Source organism: Pipra filicauda, unplaced genomic scaffold (genome assembly GCF_003945595.2).
Source record: "Pipra filicauda isolate LSUMZ 115617 unplaced genomic scaffold, ASM394559v2 scaffold121_size3267253_pilon, whole genome shotgun sequence".
Classification (NCBI taxonomy): domain Eukaryota; kingdom Metazoa; phylum Chordata; class Aves; order Passeriformes; family Pipridae; genus Pipra; species Pipra filicauda.
In genome coordinates this window covers 1,997,491-2,016,741 of record NW_024103674.1, presented here as the reverse complement: position 1 = coordinate 2,016,741, position 19,251 = coordinate 1,997,491, and the positions used below count along the sequence as shown (strand labels likewise).

The window sequence follows — 19,251 nt, the reverse complement described above, 5'->3', positions numbered from 1 at the left end:
TCTTGTGTGTTTGAGTGCTCTTTAATCCAAGAGACAGAGCTGCAGCCTCATAATGGATGAAAGCTGGAGTAAGCAAAGCCTAGATATGAGGGAGAGGGGGAAAAGGGAGAAGAGGAAGGCTGGCACATTGTTATTTTTAATAATGGGACTGGTAAAACTTGTGTCAGAAGGAGCAGCTGAGTGCTGAGATTGGAGTCTCCAGGTCCACCATAAGCTCTGGGGGTCCCTGGTGGTGCTGTGGCAGTGGTGGCCTGGCACTGCTGCAGGAGTCACCTGCCAGCTGTGGGTGTTCCCTCTCCCGGGGTTCCTGCAGATCCCGTGTGTGTCACAGGTCCTGCAGGGAGGTTTAATCTGGGTGACAGCTCTGCATTGCTTGTCATGCTCCTGTGGATGCTTACAGGAGTGACTGAGTCGTTTTGGGTATGGGAGATGCTCTTATTTCTTGACGTTGCTTCCTGGGTAAATGTTTCAGGGCATGACCATTCTGAAGGTTTATTTTCATTGTTCCTTTTGTCTCTAAGGCAGTTCCGTTTACCTAAGAATTGTATTTAAGTCCAGATTTGGAAGATATTTATCCAATATTTTGCATTCCCATTAGAAACAAAATAAAACAAGGACTGTTCTTTTTATCTTCATGTCCCAAGATAAAATGTTAATTACTGTTGTATAAATGAGACACTCTGTTATCTTAGTGTCTGCGTTTCAAAATATTTGATTTAAAGTTTGCAAACAATGTCATTTTCTTCAGCTTAGAAAAGTGCAATGGAATAGAATTACAAAGATGACAAGAAAGTAAATATATGAAAAGCTTTGGGGATTTTATCTGTAGTTAAATTTATTATTTTTACTTAAATTACAGTCTTTTAATTTTAGAGAAAGGGTAAACTCATGAGATTTGTTTTTACCTCGCCACCACTATCACTTCTAATATGAAGCCCTTAGGACAAGCTTTGTCTGGCAAAGCACTTGCACTGGTGTAAAATGTTGCTTAAACTATTTATTAATGCATCTGATTTTAAAAATTGCTTGTATTTTGTACCATTGTTCAACTAAAACACGTTTTATAAGACTGAACTGTGTTCTTGAGCCCTTTGTGAGTGATTTGAATGATTCCAGTGCAGACAAGAGCAGAAGCTGTGGGCTTTTTGTTTATGCATCCACTACATCTCTCTGCATTATGATCTTGGGCTTTTTTTTTTGAGGTTAATAAGACATTTAGATCACAGTGCTCAGTTCAGTAATGCTGACTCTGCTCCCTGAACATCTGTCACTGTGTTTGCTTCAGTGCCCGTGCAAGGCAGGGTGATGTTCAGAACCTTTGGTCTCATGGCAGGCACGTGTTTTTCTGAAGCATTTGTTGCAATATGTCCCGATAAGAAATTCTTCTCCAATACATACAGATGCCTTACACCCTTAGTCTTGAGCTCTGGTAAAGTAAATCTTCTCTTTTCTGATATTCTGCAGCATTTTGTTGGTTTTTTTTTTTTAACATCACGTTATTTTCCACTGTCCCCCCCCGCTGTGTCCTGCTTCCCGTGAGTAGATTATTTATTCTTAAAAACAGTTTGTTTTTGCCTCTCTTGCATTACTCATGAGATTTACTCACATCACCAAGTACTTTAGGCTTTGCAAGGTTTGTTTCCAGAGCTGCTGACTGAAGTGCTGTGTGATAACCTCTTGCAGACTTGAGTCAGGAGGTGTCGTGTTGAACAAGGGACTGTGTCCTGTAGGTCACTTGAAGATACCAAGTGCCATAAAACCAGCAAATAACTTACTCTGAGAGACCCAGAGCACTGGGAGGAGATTTGCTGATAGTGACTTGGTAATTTAATAAAATGGCAGGACTTAGGGGGGAAAAAAAAAAAGTGTTTTGAGGTGATGAGTTTTCCCAGCTGCATTTGGTCTGATGAACTGTAATATCCAAAGCCAGACATCTCTTCCACAAAAATAAGAACTTGCCCCTTAATATGTTCCACTTTGGAGGATATTGTCTAATAGTATTTCATTCCAGTAAGAAATGAATTGGAAGTGCATCTAGCAAGACTTCTGAGGAATGCCTCTGTGTCATTTACATAATGCCAATCCTTGTAGCACTTGGGCTTTCATTTAATAAGTGCATTGCTTAAGGTATTGCACTGCTCCAGAAGTCACACTTTTTTTTAATTTAAATTTTTGTTTATTTCATGAAGCTTGAGGTGATTGTCAGCATTTGTTGCTGGAGATCCCACCCTCCTTGTGCTAGGTAGGTACTACACAATCCAGGCACTGATGGCCCATCTTGCAAATTGTGTAATATGAATTAAAGACAAGCAAGATTGGAAGGATGAAGCACAAGTCACACAAGGATGTAAAAATTGCACACAGCTCTCAAACCTCTCCCTTCTCATGACTCTTCTGGTCTGAGCTAAAACATAGTAATTTCTTTTGTGCCCACATTTGTTATGAAAGTTCTTACATGTGAAATTGTAACTACTTAATAGTTACTGTACTCTGGGACAAACTTAAAAGTAAAATAGAGATCATCAATTCTATTGTATCTTCTTACTTTGCAAATCAATATAGTATGCTGATAGACACCCAAAATAAATTGCACTAGAATTACAGTGTTCCCTGGATGCTATGAAAAGTCTGTGTGTATGACAGGCACATTTCAAAGAATTGGTTTTTTCAGTGTGCTAATTAATTCCCTTCAAATAAATAGTCATGCAAGAAAATGAAATACAACATCAATATTTAATGGTATCTGCTTAAAACTCTCCCGGTCTAGACTTCTGAAGTTGTGTGTGGGTGATATTCACACATCCCTGATAAAGGGAGGGTGGAATGTGTGTGTTTTCATTTAAGGAGTGAATTACTCCTTAAAATTGGAATTATGAGGTGCCCTACGTGGTCTTGCTCAAAAATAATGTAGAAGCAACTTCATCTCTCTGTGGAGGCCGTTGCTGTGTGAATCCTCTGGACGCTCCCAGAAGGGGAGATTGTTTCCTGAATGGAGCGAGCTGGTCTCCACCTTGCAGGCTCATCCAGTTGAAGCAAGTGTGCTAAAGTAATTTTGAAAGTGGGCTGTAATTTCTCTCTTGCTGCAGGAAACAGTGAGCCCAAGTGACCGACATCTTACTCTGCACATCACACTGTTTCCTGTTCCTCTGCTGAGCAGAGCAGTGACGAGCTGACCTAAATTTATGGTTCTCTTGCGAGATGTCAGTCAGCTCTCTTGAGCTGTTTGCTGCAGTATTTTCATCTGTGAACTCTATTTGTTATTATTGTGGTGTTATCAGCTGCTGATGTTAAAGGGAGAATTGTTCTTCCTTTAGAGAAGTGAATTTGTAATCGATTTCCATGCAGTTTGTGGGCAAGGTTTATTCCACACACAGGTGCAGAGTTGGGGAATCCGTTACTTTCTGGGCAAACACTTGTTAAATTTCTTCCCACAATAGTGATAGAGAAGAGCAGTACTCTGCTTTGCCATCCTCTTTTTATACTTCATGGTTTGTTATTGCTGTGTTAGGAAAACACAAGTAAGCATTCCCTCTGTTTATTTGTTTGTGGTGGTGTGGTAGCCTTCTACTTGATCTTGCAGGAACGTGAGAAGAGGGGAAATCAGGATCACATATCTTTAGTTTCAGACGCAAAATTCCACCCCACGTGCTCTGTGTGCAGCACACTTGTCTATGCCATAGTCTTAATAAAGCAGTGAATTGAGAAATATTCCTCTAAAACACGCTATGTCACCACGGTGACCCAAACTTAACCAGGATCTCTCCGTTATGAAGATTTTAATAACATTTAACCATGGTTTGTGTTAGTCCTTTGACTAAGAACATCACACTGCATGTGGTGTGGTGGTCTTGGTTTTGTTTGTCTTCGAGACACAAGAATTCCTTTTTATTGCTGTCCCAGTAATCAGTCCAAAGTCCAGCAAGTGGCTTTGCTCTTGAAAAACTGTAGCACCCTTTCAGGAAATATCTGCGGCGCCTCAGATTTTTTCAGCCTGCCAACACATTCAGAACACAGGACAAGCAGCTTAAGATCTGAATGAGATTGTTCACCAAATGAGTTGGTGCAGCATATTAATTTGCTAGTGCTTCTAAATGCCTGCAGTGTTACGAGAGCCTGCAATGGCACTAAAATACCAGGAGCTTTGTTGGCTCTAAACTCCTTAAAAGAGAGTTTGAAATTCTTGTCTGCTTGCCGTAGCCTTACCAGCTTTATAAAGAATTTGGAGATCTGTGTTTGAAAAAGGTTGTGCGTCCTGGGCTTAGCAAAGTTAGTAAGAGCTTTTTCTGGTGGCATTAGTTGTCTTGGAGTTGAATTGTGCTCTAGGTTTTCCTGTATAGCTCATTATATGAGCCTCCTATTAGTGCTTTCATCTAGATGCCAGTGGATACATTTATTGCGTGTTTTGATATGTGTTTAATCTCAATGGAGGGTCAAGGATTTATATTGAAAAAATATTTGCCTTTGCAGTTAGGTAAACTAACATAAAGTGGTTTTAATGAGGCTGGATGCAGTCAACCTGATTTTATGTGTATTTTCGGTTTCATTTTGAGTTTCTAAGTTAGTATTTAAGTGCCAGAGTAGAACTGATATGAACGAAACCATTTTTCTTTTTTTTTTTTGTCTTTTGTAGTGAGCCAACACCCTCCTCCCCCAAAACCTGTATTCTGCCTGGCAGTTGTTGGAGAGGGATATAAATTGCTTTTTAAAAGTACAAAAAAATTAAAAACTTTAGAAGTCTATTTTCAAGGTCTTAAAATAGATGCTTTTATTTCGAGATTGAACCCAAACACTTTAATGAGAGCTGCCTAGATGGGAAATGCAAATAATATTACCTGCTGCAGGTAATAACATCCATCCAAGGTTTATGAACTGATTCACTGTTCAGAACTGGGAATTGAATAAAAGGCTGTTGCAGCTGCATGGAATGAAATTTTAAAAAAACGAAATCAAACATTCAGTGCTGTCCCTCGTTTCACTGATCCTGGATTTAGGTGAATATGGCAGAAGCAAGTGGTCAGACTGGTGTGACATATGTGTGGTTTTTAATCTTGGCTCCAATAAGCACTGGTTTAAATTGTGTAGTGCTTTTCTTCACAACTGTGTCTAAAAACTGGATATAAAGGAGATTCTTTCCTGCTGCAATTCCCATCAGGATTGTAAAGATGTGTTTCTTCATGCGTCGGGAAGGCTTGAAATATATGTCATGGTACCATCGTTGTTATAACATGACTTATAACATGGGGTTTTTTTGGAACTCAAGGACTTGAGATTGCTGTCACAAGAAAACTAGATTAGCTCCTTTGCTCAGCTGGACTCGCCTGTCCAGCTCAGGAGGAGAATATCCTTGCTGAGGGAAGCAGTCCTCACTTAAAGGATCAGAGGAAGCTGCTCTTGCTTAGTATGGTGAAGTGCCATTTATTCCTGATGCTTGTGTTTTTTTTCCAAGTCATATTGGTCAAAAGAGAGTGTAATTGTTGATTTATTTCCATAAAATATTCTGTCTGTTTGACTTCGAGAGGCCAGAGGCTGTGTAGGGAGCCAGGCCAGAAGGTTTGGACAGTCAGCAGCTGCCCTACTTTCTAGAAACTGTAATTTTAGGTTGTCTTGGCTGGCACAGCATGGTCAGCACACTGAACTTGAGCTTTGTCCGTTGGGGCTGGGAGTGTGGCCACCCTGAGCATCCTTGTGGGACAGCCAGCAAACCACCGTGTCTCGCTCGCTGGGCTGTGGTTCCCCACGTGTCTCTGACTTCTGGGAGCTGCTCCCAGTTTTGGATCTGTTGGAGTACAGGCAGCACTTTGCACAACAGGGTTGCTGTTAGATCTGGGGAGCCTTTGCTGCTGCTGAAACCTCCTTCAAATGTTCTCGGCTCAGGTGCTTGGGCAGCTAAAACTGATGGATGAGAGAGAGAACTGTGTTATAAAACTCCGGTTCTCTGATTGCCACGAGTGTCGTTTACAGGGTAGGAAATGCTGATTTCTTATGTTTTACAAGGCTTGGTGACGTGTGATCTCTCTATTCTTGTGGGAATGTTTGGTTAGTGTGATGGAGTTAAATTTGCCTCTTTCTCTTCAGATGAAGTGTCCTGTGAAGAATGTCAAGTATCCTTGAGTGAGCAGCCTGGATGACTCCATGTGCTGCTCTATTGACTCTGCAAACCTGAAAAGTGTGTGGGAGAACTTTCTCTTGTAGTAATTTAATTGATGTTTGTTTGGTAATTTGCCTCAGATTAAATTATTTATTGTCACTACTGAACAAATGCTTTGTGTGCTTCTGGTGGGTCAGCGCTTTGCACAATATTTTCCCTTCTTTATTCCACCTACTTTGATGCATTCATTTGTTTTTGCTGTGATATTGAGAACTGAGAGAGGCTTCTGTTGGAAGGAAAGGCAGAGCAGAGTGGAGTTTGAGAGGCTTTACACAGTGATTATTTAGTTAAGGGAAATGCAATTACTTTTCCTCAGATTTAAACTTTGATGTAACACGAGTTCACACTATAATTAATGGGAGTTGTTACCTGAGGAGAAACTTCATAGAAATGGCCTCAAACTGAGCATGTGAGAACATGAGTATATGCTCTCTTCCTCCAAAGGAGAAGAAACTGAAGTTATTGGAGAATCCTCATTTGTGGATGGCAATACATGCTTTGGTGCACAGGTGGATGATTCTGATAAGGATGTTAGAGGAGTGTCTTGATTTCTTGCCATTTTCACAGTGGTGTGAAAGTTGGGTCTTATTGTAATAAAAAAACCTCTATGTGACAGACCCTAATAGATGGATTTAAGGAATAGAGTCTCTACAGCTTTTCTTCAGCTCTTTGCTTATTTCCTATTTCTGGCCTAGTTCCAGAATTAATCCATTTTTTGACAGTCTTGCTTGACTCCACAGAGTGGAGTGTATGAGTGGGTAATTCTGAATTATGAATTGCACTTTGAAGAGAGTTTTTAACAAATGTTGATGTGACCAACTTTGTGTTGTTTGCAGGCATTTGAAATGTTATGTACCCAGACACTGTTGTTCAACCTATTGGTTTAGATTCCTGAGCCACATATATCTCTGAGAATCCTCTTGTTTTGGAAACTTCACTATTTCTCAAACCAGAGCAAAAGCACCTAATCTAATTTCTGGGTTAAAAATGGAATGCAATGGCAGATAGAAATACTTAAGGCGTAGCAGTAATCTTTATTTGGTCCTGAGTGTGAAGTGGCCCTTGAAAAATCTAGGACTGTGTTTGTCATGTCATGGTATTTAAGGTATTAAATGCTTTTTGAATCTCATCTGCAAAGAAGTTTTTCAGCTGTTTGTTCCATTTAATTTGGAAACAAGAGGAGGGAACAGTCAGTTCAGATTTTCAGCTTTTCATTTGAACTTTAGGGAAGGGCTTTGGACACTCTGAAGTGTGGAGGGGTATTTTTTATCCCTAGTTATTGCCATTACTCCAATGACTCCAGGAGGCAGCCTCAAGTGAAGCAGAATTAATAATTTTTACCACATTTTTCTTTTCCAAGTGTCTGCATAAACACCCCACAAGGACACTATGCCTGCCCTGGGGTTTGGTCAGTTCTGGGAGCTTCACAGCCAGAGGAGGAGGAGAAAAGGATATCAGGAGTAAAGGCTGTTCTGTTTAATAAATAAATACATCTTTGCCTCAGCATCTGTATAGAAAAGAGCTTTGCATACCTACTCAGTTCTACACCCAACAGATGATTTATTTAGTGGAGATTAGAAGATGAGTTTTTCTGTTGAGAATACCAGGCATACCTGGCAAGATTTCTACTGTTTTGGTTTTTTTTAAGTGTAACCCATTTGGGCTAACTTTGACAGAAAGATGAAGGACTCTTACTCTGCAAAGTTTAACAATGTCACTGATTTTTTTTGAAGTGGTTATATAAAAATAACCAAATTAATCCCCCCCAAACCGAACAACCCCCCCCCCCAAAAAACAAACAACCAAACAACCAAAACCAACAAAACCTTACCCAAATATTACTTCTCCAAAGAATTCAACAGAATGGGATTGAAATGCAGGATTTTCTAAACTCCAGCTGTGTGCTCAGAGCTGTATCATATTCACAAAGGATTGATATTAATGACAAAATCATGTGCTTTGAAGATACATAGAACAACTTGGATATTCTACGTGGTGAAGCCACTGTGGCATTGGTTTGCAAAGAAGTTGGGCAAAAAGCTAATTTCTCCAGTATATGTTCCCACAGACTGCTACAGTTTGAAGTACTGTTCTTGTGGATAAGATTCTGCTTTTGTAATTCAGTATGGTTTTGGATCAGAGGGCAGAACTGTCTTTTTTTGTGTGTGTTCTTTTCAAGGCATCAGCAGGCTTGTTTGTTTTTCTATTGTAGTTATCCATGCAATAAGCAGGAACATCTATGGCTCGTTTTTAATAATTAGTTCACAGCTGCCCAAAGGGGAAACTGTGGGCAAGAGCTCTTGTTGATCTTTGTTTTAACAGCTGGTATTATTAAGGGAGAGCTTCACAGACTGAGGAAAAAAAAAAAAAAAAGAGGATGAAAATCAGTCAAGAGTTAATCCAAGTTGTAGCCAGACACCAAAAGATTTACTGGGAATTAGTTCTAAAATTGCATTTGTTCAAATAATTTCGGAAGGAACGAATGGGTGTGTATTAAATCGGGGAAGTGGGATGGTGCTGGGGAACAGTGAAAAATTGCAACATTTGTCAACTGAAAAACCTTCCTGGAACAACAGCAGCGTATATTTAGCATTGTTACCATGCTGCAACTCCTGGGGGAGGCAGCTGGGGTCTGGAGCTCTGCTGAGGCTCATGATTTATACCCTCCCAGCAAGCAGAGCCCTCCACACCAGGATCTGCTCATTCTCAAAGCCCTTGTTTATAACACACGGAGCAGAGAATCCCTGTGGGTCCTTTCAGTCTGCAGCTCTGGATACTGTCAGCAAAAACCAAACCCTTGTGCCATTCCTGTTCCCCCAGGATGAGCAGAAGGATGAGGTTAGCATTGCTTTGTTTTGTTCCTTTTTATTTTTTTCCTTCAAATGAGTTTCCTTGGTATAATTAATGCTAATGGTAGACGTGCATCATCTCTCTGGCCCCAGTAGATTTTAGTAGTTATGAGCCTTTGCTTAGCTAATGAGTCTGGATTTTAAGGCCCAGATTCTGCTGTTAATCCCCATACCTAGCAGGAATAAGTTCACTTAAATAAGTTGCACTGCACTGGTATCACCAAAAGAAACAGCATGTGCATGTTTGTCTTCAGTTTAAATAACTGAACAAGTACATAAAAAGGTTGAAATGCACTCAGTCCTTCCATAAAAATACTCTGGCCTTACATTTGGCATTAGTTGGGATTTCTCTCTTATTATCTTGTTCTTTAAGAGCTTTCTTATATCCTGGGTTGTAATTTGCACATTATAATGTATTTTGAAACAAAACCGTGTCTTGTTCTGGGGTTTCTTGCATGTATTTTATAAGCAGAATTGTATGTTTGAAAAAGAAATGTTCCTTTCTGAATGGGCTGCTCATGACAGATGGTTCTCATTGTGGCATAGTCATGCAGTGCCTCAAACCTCAAAATGTATAAACTTATTTGAAGGAAATGAATCGTTGCTGTGGCCTGGCCATCCATGAAAAGTGTCTTTGGACATTGCAAACAGTGGGGTTTGAGCCTTGCCTTTTCCTTATTCAAAGAAAACTATAAAATGCATTTTCAGGAGCCTGAAATTGTGATGCCTCTAAGGAGAACATTTCCTCTTTCAGGAGATTTAACACGATTTCTAGGTGGGTTTCCCACTGATAACAGCAGGTGATGCCTCAGTGTGGCCTTTTCAGGCGATTGTTTGAAGAAAACCAAAATAGCACCTATATAATGCTCCACACTAGATGGACTTCTGTCCATGCTGTCCAGGGCATGTAACCTACATAATTTCTCATCAAAAATTCCCTTGTTCCAAGAAAACCAGGCTTCCCATTAGCTTTTTGCCTGCAAGAGGACCATCTTATTGTCTCTATCCAGTATTCTTTGGCTCAGTTGCTGTTTCTCTTAATTACCTGTTGTTCATCAGCTCTGTCCTGCTGCAGTTGAGCTCTCACATCCTCCTGCCTTCCCCCTTGGCAGAATTAATGGCTCCTCTCTTGTTGCCTTACCTCTTTCAGCATCTTTTTAAGCTGCTGCAGTACCAGTAACCACATCCTCTCTCGTATGGAACATCCCCTCTCTCACCTTCCTTCCTGGCTGCTGTGGTAACACCGTTACTTGCTCTGTTGCCATTGAGGGACCACAAGTTCTGCTTTACCACATCCTCTGCAGGATACAACAGGCTTAGGGGGAGGAGAAGGCTTGGTTTGACACCAGGATGGCAGAGGTGGAGGGTTTGGGGCTCCAATTGGTTTGGGCTCTGGTGAGGAAGGCTCTCCTGTAATGATAAGAGCAGCCCTTGGAGCCAAGACCAGGCGGTTTCTTGCAGGATCACCTGCTCCTGGAGCTCGTGGCCTCAGTAACTCAGAGGCTTCTGGCTGCTGCAGAAAGGAGCAGTTTCAGTTCGTGGTTTAAGCTGTCAGCAGAGAGAAGGAGACATTTAGTGTGTGTGTGAACGCCTTGGCAGCTGGTGACAGCAGTTGTACTCACAGGGCAGTGCCCTCCTGTGAACCACGTGCCCAGTTTTGCAAGGCTTCCATAATAGGTGTTAAAGTGGGTCACCACTGCCAGCATGTGGCTGTGCTCCCAGTGGCCTCTCCAGCAGGCAGAGGTGTCCAAGTGCTGACCTGTTGCTCGGTGCTGCTGTCCAGGGAGCTGCTCTCCCTCCCATCCCTGCTTTGGGAGCTCGGTGTTGGGTTTGTGCTGTTTGCTGTCGTGAGCTCTGTAACTACCACTGTGTTTTAAGGTCTGGTGTTGTACATCTCCTGTACAACTAGGCCATAAGCTACACCAGTACGAAGACAAGCTCAGCCTTTCATGAGTGGGGGATGTATCTAGGCAGCTCTGCTGCAGGTGGGTCTTTTTTTTAGGTGTTACAATGGAATTGGTTCCCCGTCAACTCTGGAGATCTGGTTGTGCTCCCAGGACTGGGCAGGAATATTCATGTTGCTCTCCAGGTTCTGGCCTCTGCACCAAGTGCTCATAGCTTTTCTCAGGAGTGCTTCTTGTTTAAGCCAGGTTTCCATCAAGGTAGGGCCGAGGCACGGCCGAAACCTGCTCGTGGGACAGCACTTGGGCTTAATTAGCAGCAGGGGTCACTTGAGTTTGTGGAAGGTGGTTTTTGGGGTGGGGATGAGTGTGGTTGGTCTCAGGAGCAATTATAAGGGTTGCTCCTTGTTGCTGCCCTTTGCTGTGCAAAGGGCCTTGCTATTATATTGGGGCAACAGTATTTTAAATCCAAATTAAAATTGGCATAAATATTAGAACTTATTTTCCTTTACAGCTTCAGCAAAATGCTGAAGAGTAAACATTTCAAGGCTGAAATATAGCCCAGAAACTCCTTAATTCATAGTGTCTACTGGAACAAGCAGGACAATTAGAGGCGAGTTTATCTAGCAACATAAAAGGTATTTTAAGGTAAAACATAGTCTGTTTCCACTCTTGATTGCTTTCGGGGAATTCCCCCTCATGCAAGTTTGAAATACACTCAGTTCCCTAATGATGCAGCAAAGGATCTTATTTTTGTTTCTGTGTTCTAACTAGATTGAGTTCTGAGGTGACTAGAAGAGATAGAATAGTTAACCTTTAGAGCTTTATGGAGAAATTAATTTAGGAGATGGCGATGAAAGGAAGATGGAGATGTGCAAGGAAGATGCTGGGTTTTTTCCCTGGGCTATTTATTATTCTTCTCAAGCAGAATTATGCCTGTTTAGGGATCTTGGTGAAAGGTCAGGGAGAATTTATTTAATATTTAAAGGGTAAAATGAAATTATGCATGTGGACAGAGAAGTGATCTGCATGAGAAGTGCATGTGATCGTAAGAGAACCGGATACCCGGGGGAATGGAAGGGTAGATTGAGAAAACAACCAGCAAAACCACAGCTTTGTGTGAGTCTAAAGCAGGCAGAGATGGTCTCCCTGCCCCATCGGTCTGTCCTCCATGGTGCTGTCAGTGCTCCTTGTCTGTGCTGCCCCAAGGGAAAGGTCAGTGTCCTGTGCTCCGTGTAAAACAGGGATGTTGGTTTAGTGTCATTAACCGAGGATTTCACTGACTGTTGCTGACAAGTATTGTGGGGGAAGTTGATTCTCATCAGTAGTGGCTGACTCAACAGATGCTGAATTGCTTTGGTATTTTCTGCTCATCTCTGTTTTCTGGAAGGCTCTTGCAGTGGTAGCCTATATTTTATGCGTTTTCTTTCATTATTAATTTGCCTGGAGACTGTTAACATTTGCATATAGCTTTATTGTAGGTCCCTGAGGATCTGTGATCTGAATTCCCGTGTATTCTGCTGCACTGTAGTGCCATATGGGACCTACCCGAGCCTAGGCAGCTCTCATCATCTTGTTAATTATTTTTATAATTTGAAGTTGTTAAACCATGGAGTCTAAAAATGCAATTTAGAATTTGAACACTGTAATGTATTCTTGATCTTCACTTTAATTCCTTTTTGCTTATGAAAATGAATGAGAGTCTTTAAAAAAAAGGGGGGGAGATGTTGGAGGAGGTATGAACCAGAGGTAGAAATTAGTGTTTAATTCCCATATTCCTGCTTCTATTTCTAAGGACAGTGGATAAACAACTAATTTTGTGAATTGAACTCTCTGAGAAGGAGGCAGTAGAAAGTCTTCAAATATTCTTGATGCTTAAGAATCATAGGTCATTTTTTATGTTGCTGGCTTAGAATTATGCTAAATATAAAGGAGTATGCTAAATATAAAGGGTTTGCTTTTCTGTTATTAGCATCTGAATTTTCAGCACACTCTTTCTTCACTCCTTGTCTGTATTAACACTCCTCTTAATTTCACACTCCTGCCCTGCTACGTGTGAAAGCAGCAGAAAGGGTGACAGTGACAGTTCAGCCCGGACACTGGTACAGTAAACACTTCCAACTCAGCCTAATCTGGGCAGGCTTGACAGGATGATTAAAATTGCAGAATTAATTGGTAAATTCTCCCAGAATCTACTGTTTTGTTCACACTTGAAGCCAAGTAGGAACCCCGGGCCTTGTGACCTGGCTGTGTGGTGGAGCTGGGCCAGGTGAGCGTGTCTGGCTGCAGAGAGACTGAGGCTGTAGCTCAAGAGAAGAGTGATGATGTCCCCTTTATTTCAGTCACTGTTGATGCTGAAGCTCCTTGGTGGCAAATTAAGGTCCATCACTGGATCTGAACGCCCTGTGTTGAACTATTTTGCAATAGATGGAAGCGCTCTAGAAAGGGGAAGGAATCTCTGACTGAGCTGATCATCAAAGACCACATGAATAACACTTTATTGCTCAATAATTGGTTGTACTCCATGTTATATGGTTTAGAAATGGGAAGAGGGCTTTTGTTTTTCTTAATGACTAAGTTTCCTCTTCCCAAAATACTTTGCCTTGCTGGGGAATGTGACTTCAGGAGAGCAGTTGAGATGTGAGGGGATTTGACAGCTTAAAGTAACCATTAAAATGAAGCAAAGCAAATAGGCAGCACTATTTCCATTTTAAGCATTGTCAGGGTAACAAGCATGCAGCCGAATTTCAGAAGGAATGCATGGATGTGAGGTTATTTGGGCAGCAGTAAAAGTACTGGGAGAGAATTAATGGAAACAGAAATGAAGTTAGAAACACTCTTTGCCTTGGGGTTAAAATATTCAAAGCATTCTGGGTACTTGGATGTCAAATTCCCACTCAAGTTAATGACTAAAGTTCTGCTTTCCTCTGTTGAGCTTCAGTTTTTGTGTGTGTGCTCAAGCATGTGTTGAGCTCTGAAAAACTAGGAAGATGCTCTTTGTTTGAAGCAGCTCGTAGCAGAGGCTCTGCTTTCCCACCTGTGTGAGTCAGGGGGGTCAGCTCCTGTATTCCAGCTCCTCCATCACCTGGGGAAGTGTTTGGACTGGCACAGGTTGCTGGCATTGGGAAGCAGGTGGAATCTGATGAAGGGGGGATAAGTTACAGCTGTACAAGTAGTTTAATTACGTGCACATCTTGATTGTCAATTAGAAGTCTGTTCTTTTTAGTAAGCTGATATCACAGTAAGTACAGGGACCTGAAATTGGGAGGAGATGAGATTTGGCAGGTTGGAAGGACATAGTAATATGAAAGTAGTGGGGGGAGCCTGCTGTGATACACAACACACTGTCAGTGCAGTATTTTGCTCAGAGTGTTCTTAGGTGTGAACCAGTCTCTGAGCCAAAAGAAAGTAGTGAATGCTTCTAGAAAATGTTTTGGTGTTTCCTTTTCGGAGAAAACAGGTGCAGTGTGACCTTTTGTTTCCCCCTCACTGTGGTCTGGAGGGAGCATTTTTACTGAACATTGCATCATGCTTCTTGCCTTGTTTTCTTTCTTTTCTCGAATGCTAAAGCCCTGTGGAATTTATTGTCTTCTAATGTTCTCCCTAACTGGAAGGGTGAGGAGGCTGCAAAAAATGAACAGAGGAGAGTTTTATGTTGAAACAGGAAGCTGAAACAGCAGCTCATGGAGGCACCTGAGCCCTCTTCCAGCTGATGGCTGAACCTGCAAACCTGCAGTAACTAAAACCTTCAGCTGCTAAACCATCACTGGCAGGGCTGGTGCACTTTGTGCTGAAACCACTTGCTGTTCTCCTTAGACTCCAGAATAATTGAGATTTTTTTTAACTCTTCAGTTTCCATGTGATAATGCATTTTGGTATTGAACCTTGTAGAAAGTAGATAAATTTTTAAGAAGTCTTTTCACTATTGATTATTTGAAGGCATGATATGGTTGTTAACTACTCTCAAAAAAATCTTCTTTTTAGAGATCCTGTGTTTGCATTGATTGCTTGTCTCCCTGGACTTTGGGATTCCATGAATTAAAGGTTATGCTGTATGATCAACACATTTTTGTGTACTCTGTCATCTGTGTGATTCATTAGCTGTAGCTCAGAGCCTTTGCCTACCTTCAGGCTGCTGAGCACATCCATGGAATCAGGGGGACTGTCTGTGTGGGGTCCCTCTGGCTGCGTTGTCCTTCCTTTGGAGTTTCATGCTCAAAAGTGTTGCCAATTTTACTGACTTTTTTCCCTCCTCGAGGAACACAGCAAAGAGAAGGAATAATGGAATGCATGACCCCAGAGTAACACAGTGTTTTGGGGCGTTGGCTGCTGAGTGAAATGGCACTTGGGCCAACACTGTTCCATGCCCGGAAAAGAACAGAAAGTCTTCTCTTTAGCAAATCTGCAGAGAGCAAAACTTCCCCTTGCCTTGTGGAGCTCAGGGTTTGTACTTTTATCTTGTTGAGGTTCTTCTTCTTAAAGCTTGGCATGGGGCAAATGTCTCAGCTCACGTTATAAATAGAAATTTAGCATCTTCCCCTGGTTGGTCTCTCTGGCAGTGGCACCACGGTGTGTTCCCCTTACAGTGCTCCTCAGGGAGTTGTCTTTTGCCAAACTTGACATTGCAAGGCCTCTGAAACAGTCCAGCAGGTCCCTCTGTGGGATAACAGCCCACACTGAGGCACTTACCTGGAGGCATTTTTGGATCTTTATTCAAACTCTGATCTAAATGATGCTCTGAGAATTGATTCAGGGTGGTGATGGTGGGAGGTTTGGACAAGCCACCACCAAGGTTGCCTTTTCAGGGTGAACCTGCTCCATCTTCCTGTGCAGTCAGCAGTCTGGATTACCTTGAAGGGCAGGATTTCCTTGAAAGGCATTCCTTCTGGTGGGAAACCTTGACCTTTCCTCTTTGGATGGGGTTACAGTAGGATAAGAAGTTAGTTCCTTAGTACAAGTCTGATAAATCTGATGATGGTGGTTAATTTGCTTACAGGGATTAGGGAGTGAATTTCCCTCCCTGAGTTTTCCCTTCTCAAAGTCAGGAGTGTGTGAATGCATCTAAACTTGTGAGTAATGGACTGGCCTGGGGGGTATTTATTTTATATGCATGTATTTATGTTAAATAATGTAAATTGTGGAGGAGTAGGGTGTGGGAGAGCTGGAAGACCTCTTTATCAGAAACCTTAAAGAGGCCATGTTTGCCCTGCTCTCCTGACACTGGTGCAATCCCAGAGCTGGAGAGGTTGTAGTATGTTTGAAGCAGCAGAAGGTGCCTCGTTGTGCTGTATTGTACCCCAGGCAACACATTGTGTTCCTGCCTGATTTGAGGAGAGATCCATCATATTACCCATGACTTTGTCTTCTCCCCAGCTGTGAAATTGTCTGAAATAAAGATTTGTATATACACAAATATGCACTGGTTTGGTCAATGTCTTCCCTTTCTGCAGAATACATACATCCTCTTTCTGAGTGACTGATGTTACATTGGTTCAAGGGGATTTATGTAGCTGCAAGTCAGGCTTTTATTCTGTGTATTTACATTTTTTTTCTTCAGTCACACTTAACCATTTTGTCATAGTTCCTGGAGTGCAAGGCTCAGAAGTTCTTTAAGATTTTTGTAACTTTATACTATTGCCCTTTTGCTGTTCTGCCACGAGTGCCTCTTTAATTGACTAAAACAGACATAATTTAAACTGAAGCTTGGTCTGGCTTGGCTGACTTGGTTTGAAATAGTACCTTATGCTAAACCAGAGCAAATACACAGATACACAAACCCTGTGTGTCCTATTCCATGGGTATTTACCTGCTGCTTTAACTTGCTTCTTGGTAGGGTTTTGCAGATTTCCTCTAATATGGTTTCTGTTTCTCCAATTCAAATTAGTTAAAGCAGTTTTATTAGCAGGTTTATTTTTCTTTATTAGCTCCTGTGTTCAATGCTGGCAGAATCTCTCCTGCCACCAGTGTGTAACACTGTCACTGCCAAATGTGCCACAGAGCAGAAAGTGGTGTTTGATTAAAGCAGCATAATCAAAAACTAAGGCTTTGTTGTAGCATTCTGTTATTTTTCTGCTCTGTGTGTCTAAGGAAATGGGCTTTTATCGCTCTGATAAGTCAATGATACCTCTGCAAACTGAGTCACAAAGCCAAAATTTTGCAGAGAAGCATCACTTGTGTCAGAACCTTTTGGTAAATCTACCTTTGTGCTGCGGATGTACAAACTTACTCTCTATGTTCCCTTTAAACCATAGTGGAACCTGATGCCTAATAAATAGGCTGATATTGAAGCCCTTGTTTATTTTACACTGTTTCTGTCAGGATAAGTATTCAGGATCACAGTTTGAAATTATATTTCAAATCTTGTAGAAACATTAACTTCTACAAAACTGTGTGGAATGGATGACTGTGGAATTTGAGTGTTGTTGAAGTAGGCAAATTTTGAAAAATGAGGTAATTATAGGTTCAATCTGAAGATAGTAATAAACTGTCTCGGATAACTAATTTGGATTTAGAGTTGCTTAATTTCTCTTGGCATTTGCAAATCCCAGACTGACTTGTGAAACCTTCTTGATTTTATTGAAAACATGTGTGACTGTTTTGGAGGGCAACAATATTTGAAGAACAAAGTAGCATCTGTGTATAAATGGAGGTAGACGAGAAAACTTACTGAAAACATAGCTAGTGTCATTTTTTGGGGGCATCATTTGTTAGCATGTGTTCTGTTTTAGAACAAAAACTATAGGGGAATTAAAGTCTGTTTTGTAAAAGGATTATTAGCTTTCTAAATTATATTTTAAATTCATAACACCAACAAAGCTCAAGTCTATATTTCTCAGACTAAGATAAGAATTATTAATTGAAAGTAGACCTCAAATTCATGGAAGTGCTTTAATTCTTCAGAGTAAAATAAAATACCACCAAGAGTATCTATTTCTTATCCTTTGCCTAAGTATGTCTTTATATTAGAAGATGGTATTTAGTAGAAATGCCAGGATTTCTGGAATGAAACCTATTCAGAAATGAGGAAGGAAGAATGATACTGAATGGATCTCATGTTAAAATACAGATTTCCATTGATTTAAAAACCCGTGTAGCTACAAAATATGTCTAACTGTGGTAATGGAAAATATTATTAACACTTTCTGTATGGCAATACCTTGTGTATTATTTTTAGTTATCTATGTTCAATGAGACTAAACTATTTTTTTTTTTTTTATGATTCATTGCAGGACCAGTTTGACAACTTAGAAAAACACACGCAGTGGGGTATTGATGTTCTGGAAAAGTACATCAAGTTTGTAAAAGAAAGAACAGAGATTGAACTCAGCTATGCAAAGCAGCTTAGGTAAGTTGATATGTAAAGTTCTGGACTTAGAGTTGCATCTGTTCAGAGCCTGTAATCAACTCTTAAGTTTGCTGTGACAGTGGTGATTTGGTTTATAATAATGGCTTTCAGAGAATAGCTTTGATTTAGAGATTGGAAAGCAAAAGTTCATTTAAGATACTATTTTATTATCTCTGCTCTGCAGAAAGAAGGGTTATTTAGGTGACTGCATAGCACACTGGGGCTTACTCACGATTTATGCATGATTAATGGCTCAGGCTTTGAGGCAGCATTGTAATATTTTCCATGAAATTAGGGCTGCTGTGTGTAAATGCTGAAGGGTTTAAGAATTCAGGAGAACAATGATCACTTGTTAGGCGAAGTTTAGGTTTTCTTTTACTCAGACAGGCGTAGGAGAAACTGCAGGTCAGAAAGTCAGACCCAGCCCTTGCAAGATTTGTCTCTGGAGTTAACCAGGTTGCAGCCTGAGATTTGAATTACAGCCTTGTAATCTTGCCATAGGTCTTGTGAGGTGTCTCCTAAACAGAGCAGAGATCTTTGTGAATTTATCTCAAATAATTCCTGCAAAGTACTTTCTACATGTCTGGTTCGACCATCAGGTTGTCGATAGAGACGAGTGTGTGTGAACCAGACAGAAAACCTATTCCTTGAGGTCAGATCCAGTGTAAATGGGGAAGGGGTGCTAAGAACCCTCCCACAGGGAGCAGATTTTACCCTGCTTTTCCCAGCAAGGTAATAAAAACTGAGAGGTGATCAGGGTTTAGAAGGGACAACAACACACAGGCAAGTCCTGCTGCTGCTGAGGGGCTGTGGGGCAACACTGTTGGTAGCCACTGCTTTTAGTGATAAACTGGGAAGTGGTGGAGCTAACTGGGGAGGAGAGAGCAGGAATAATTCTTCCTAACACCTCCAGTAAATCCACAACTTTTTTTTTTTTTTTTTAATTAATTTCCATGATGATAATACATATTAGAACTCCTTCCATCTTCTCAGCGTTTAGAGAGATGG

General features: G+C 41.1%; 1 protein-coding gene across 14 annotated transcripts in view; it reads left to right on the top strand.

The window, feature by feature from the left end:
- FNBP1 (formin binding protein 1) overlaps positions 1-19,251 on the top strand; it is a 94,063-nt gene that overhangs the window by 12,705 nt on the left and 62,107 nt on the right. For all 14 annotated transcript variants that reach the window (XM_039388049.1, XM_039388050.1, XM_039388045.1 and 11 more), the window contains exon 2: positions 18,128-18,243. In XM_039388049.1, the coding sequence (XP_039243983.1) occupies positions 18,128-18,243 (116 nt within the window). The remainder of the gene's footprint in view (positions 1-18,127; positions 18,244-19,251) is intronic.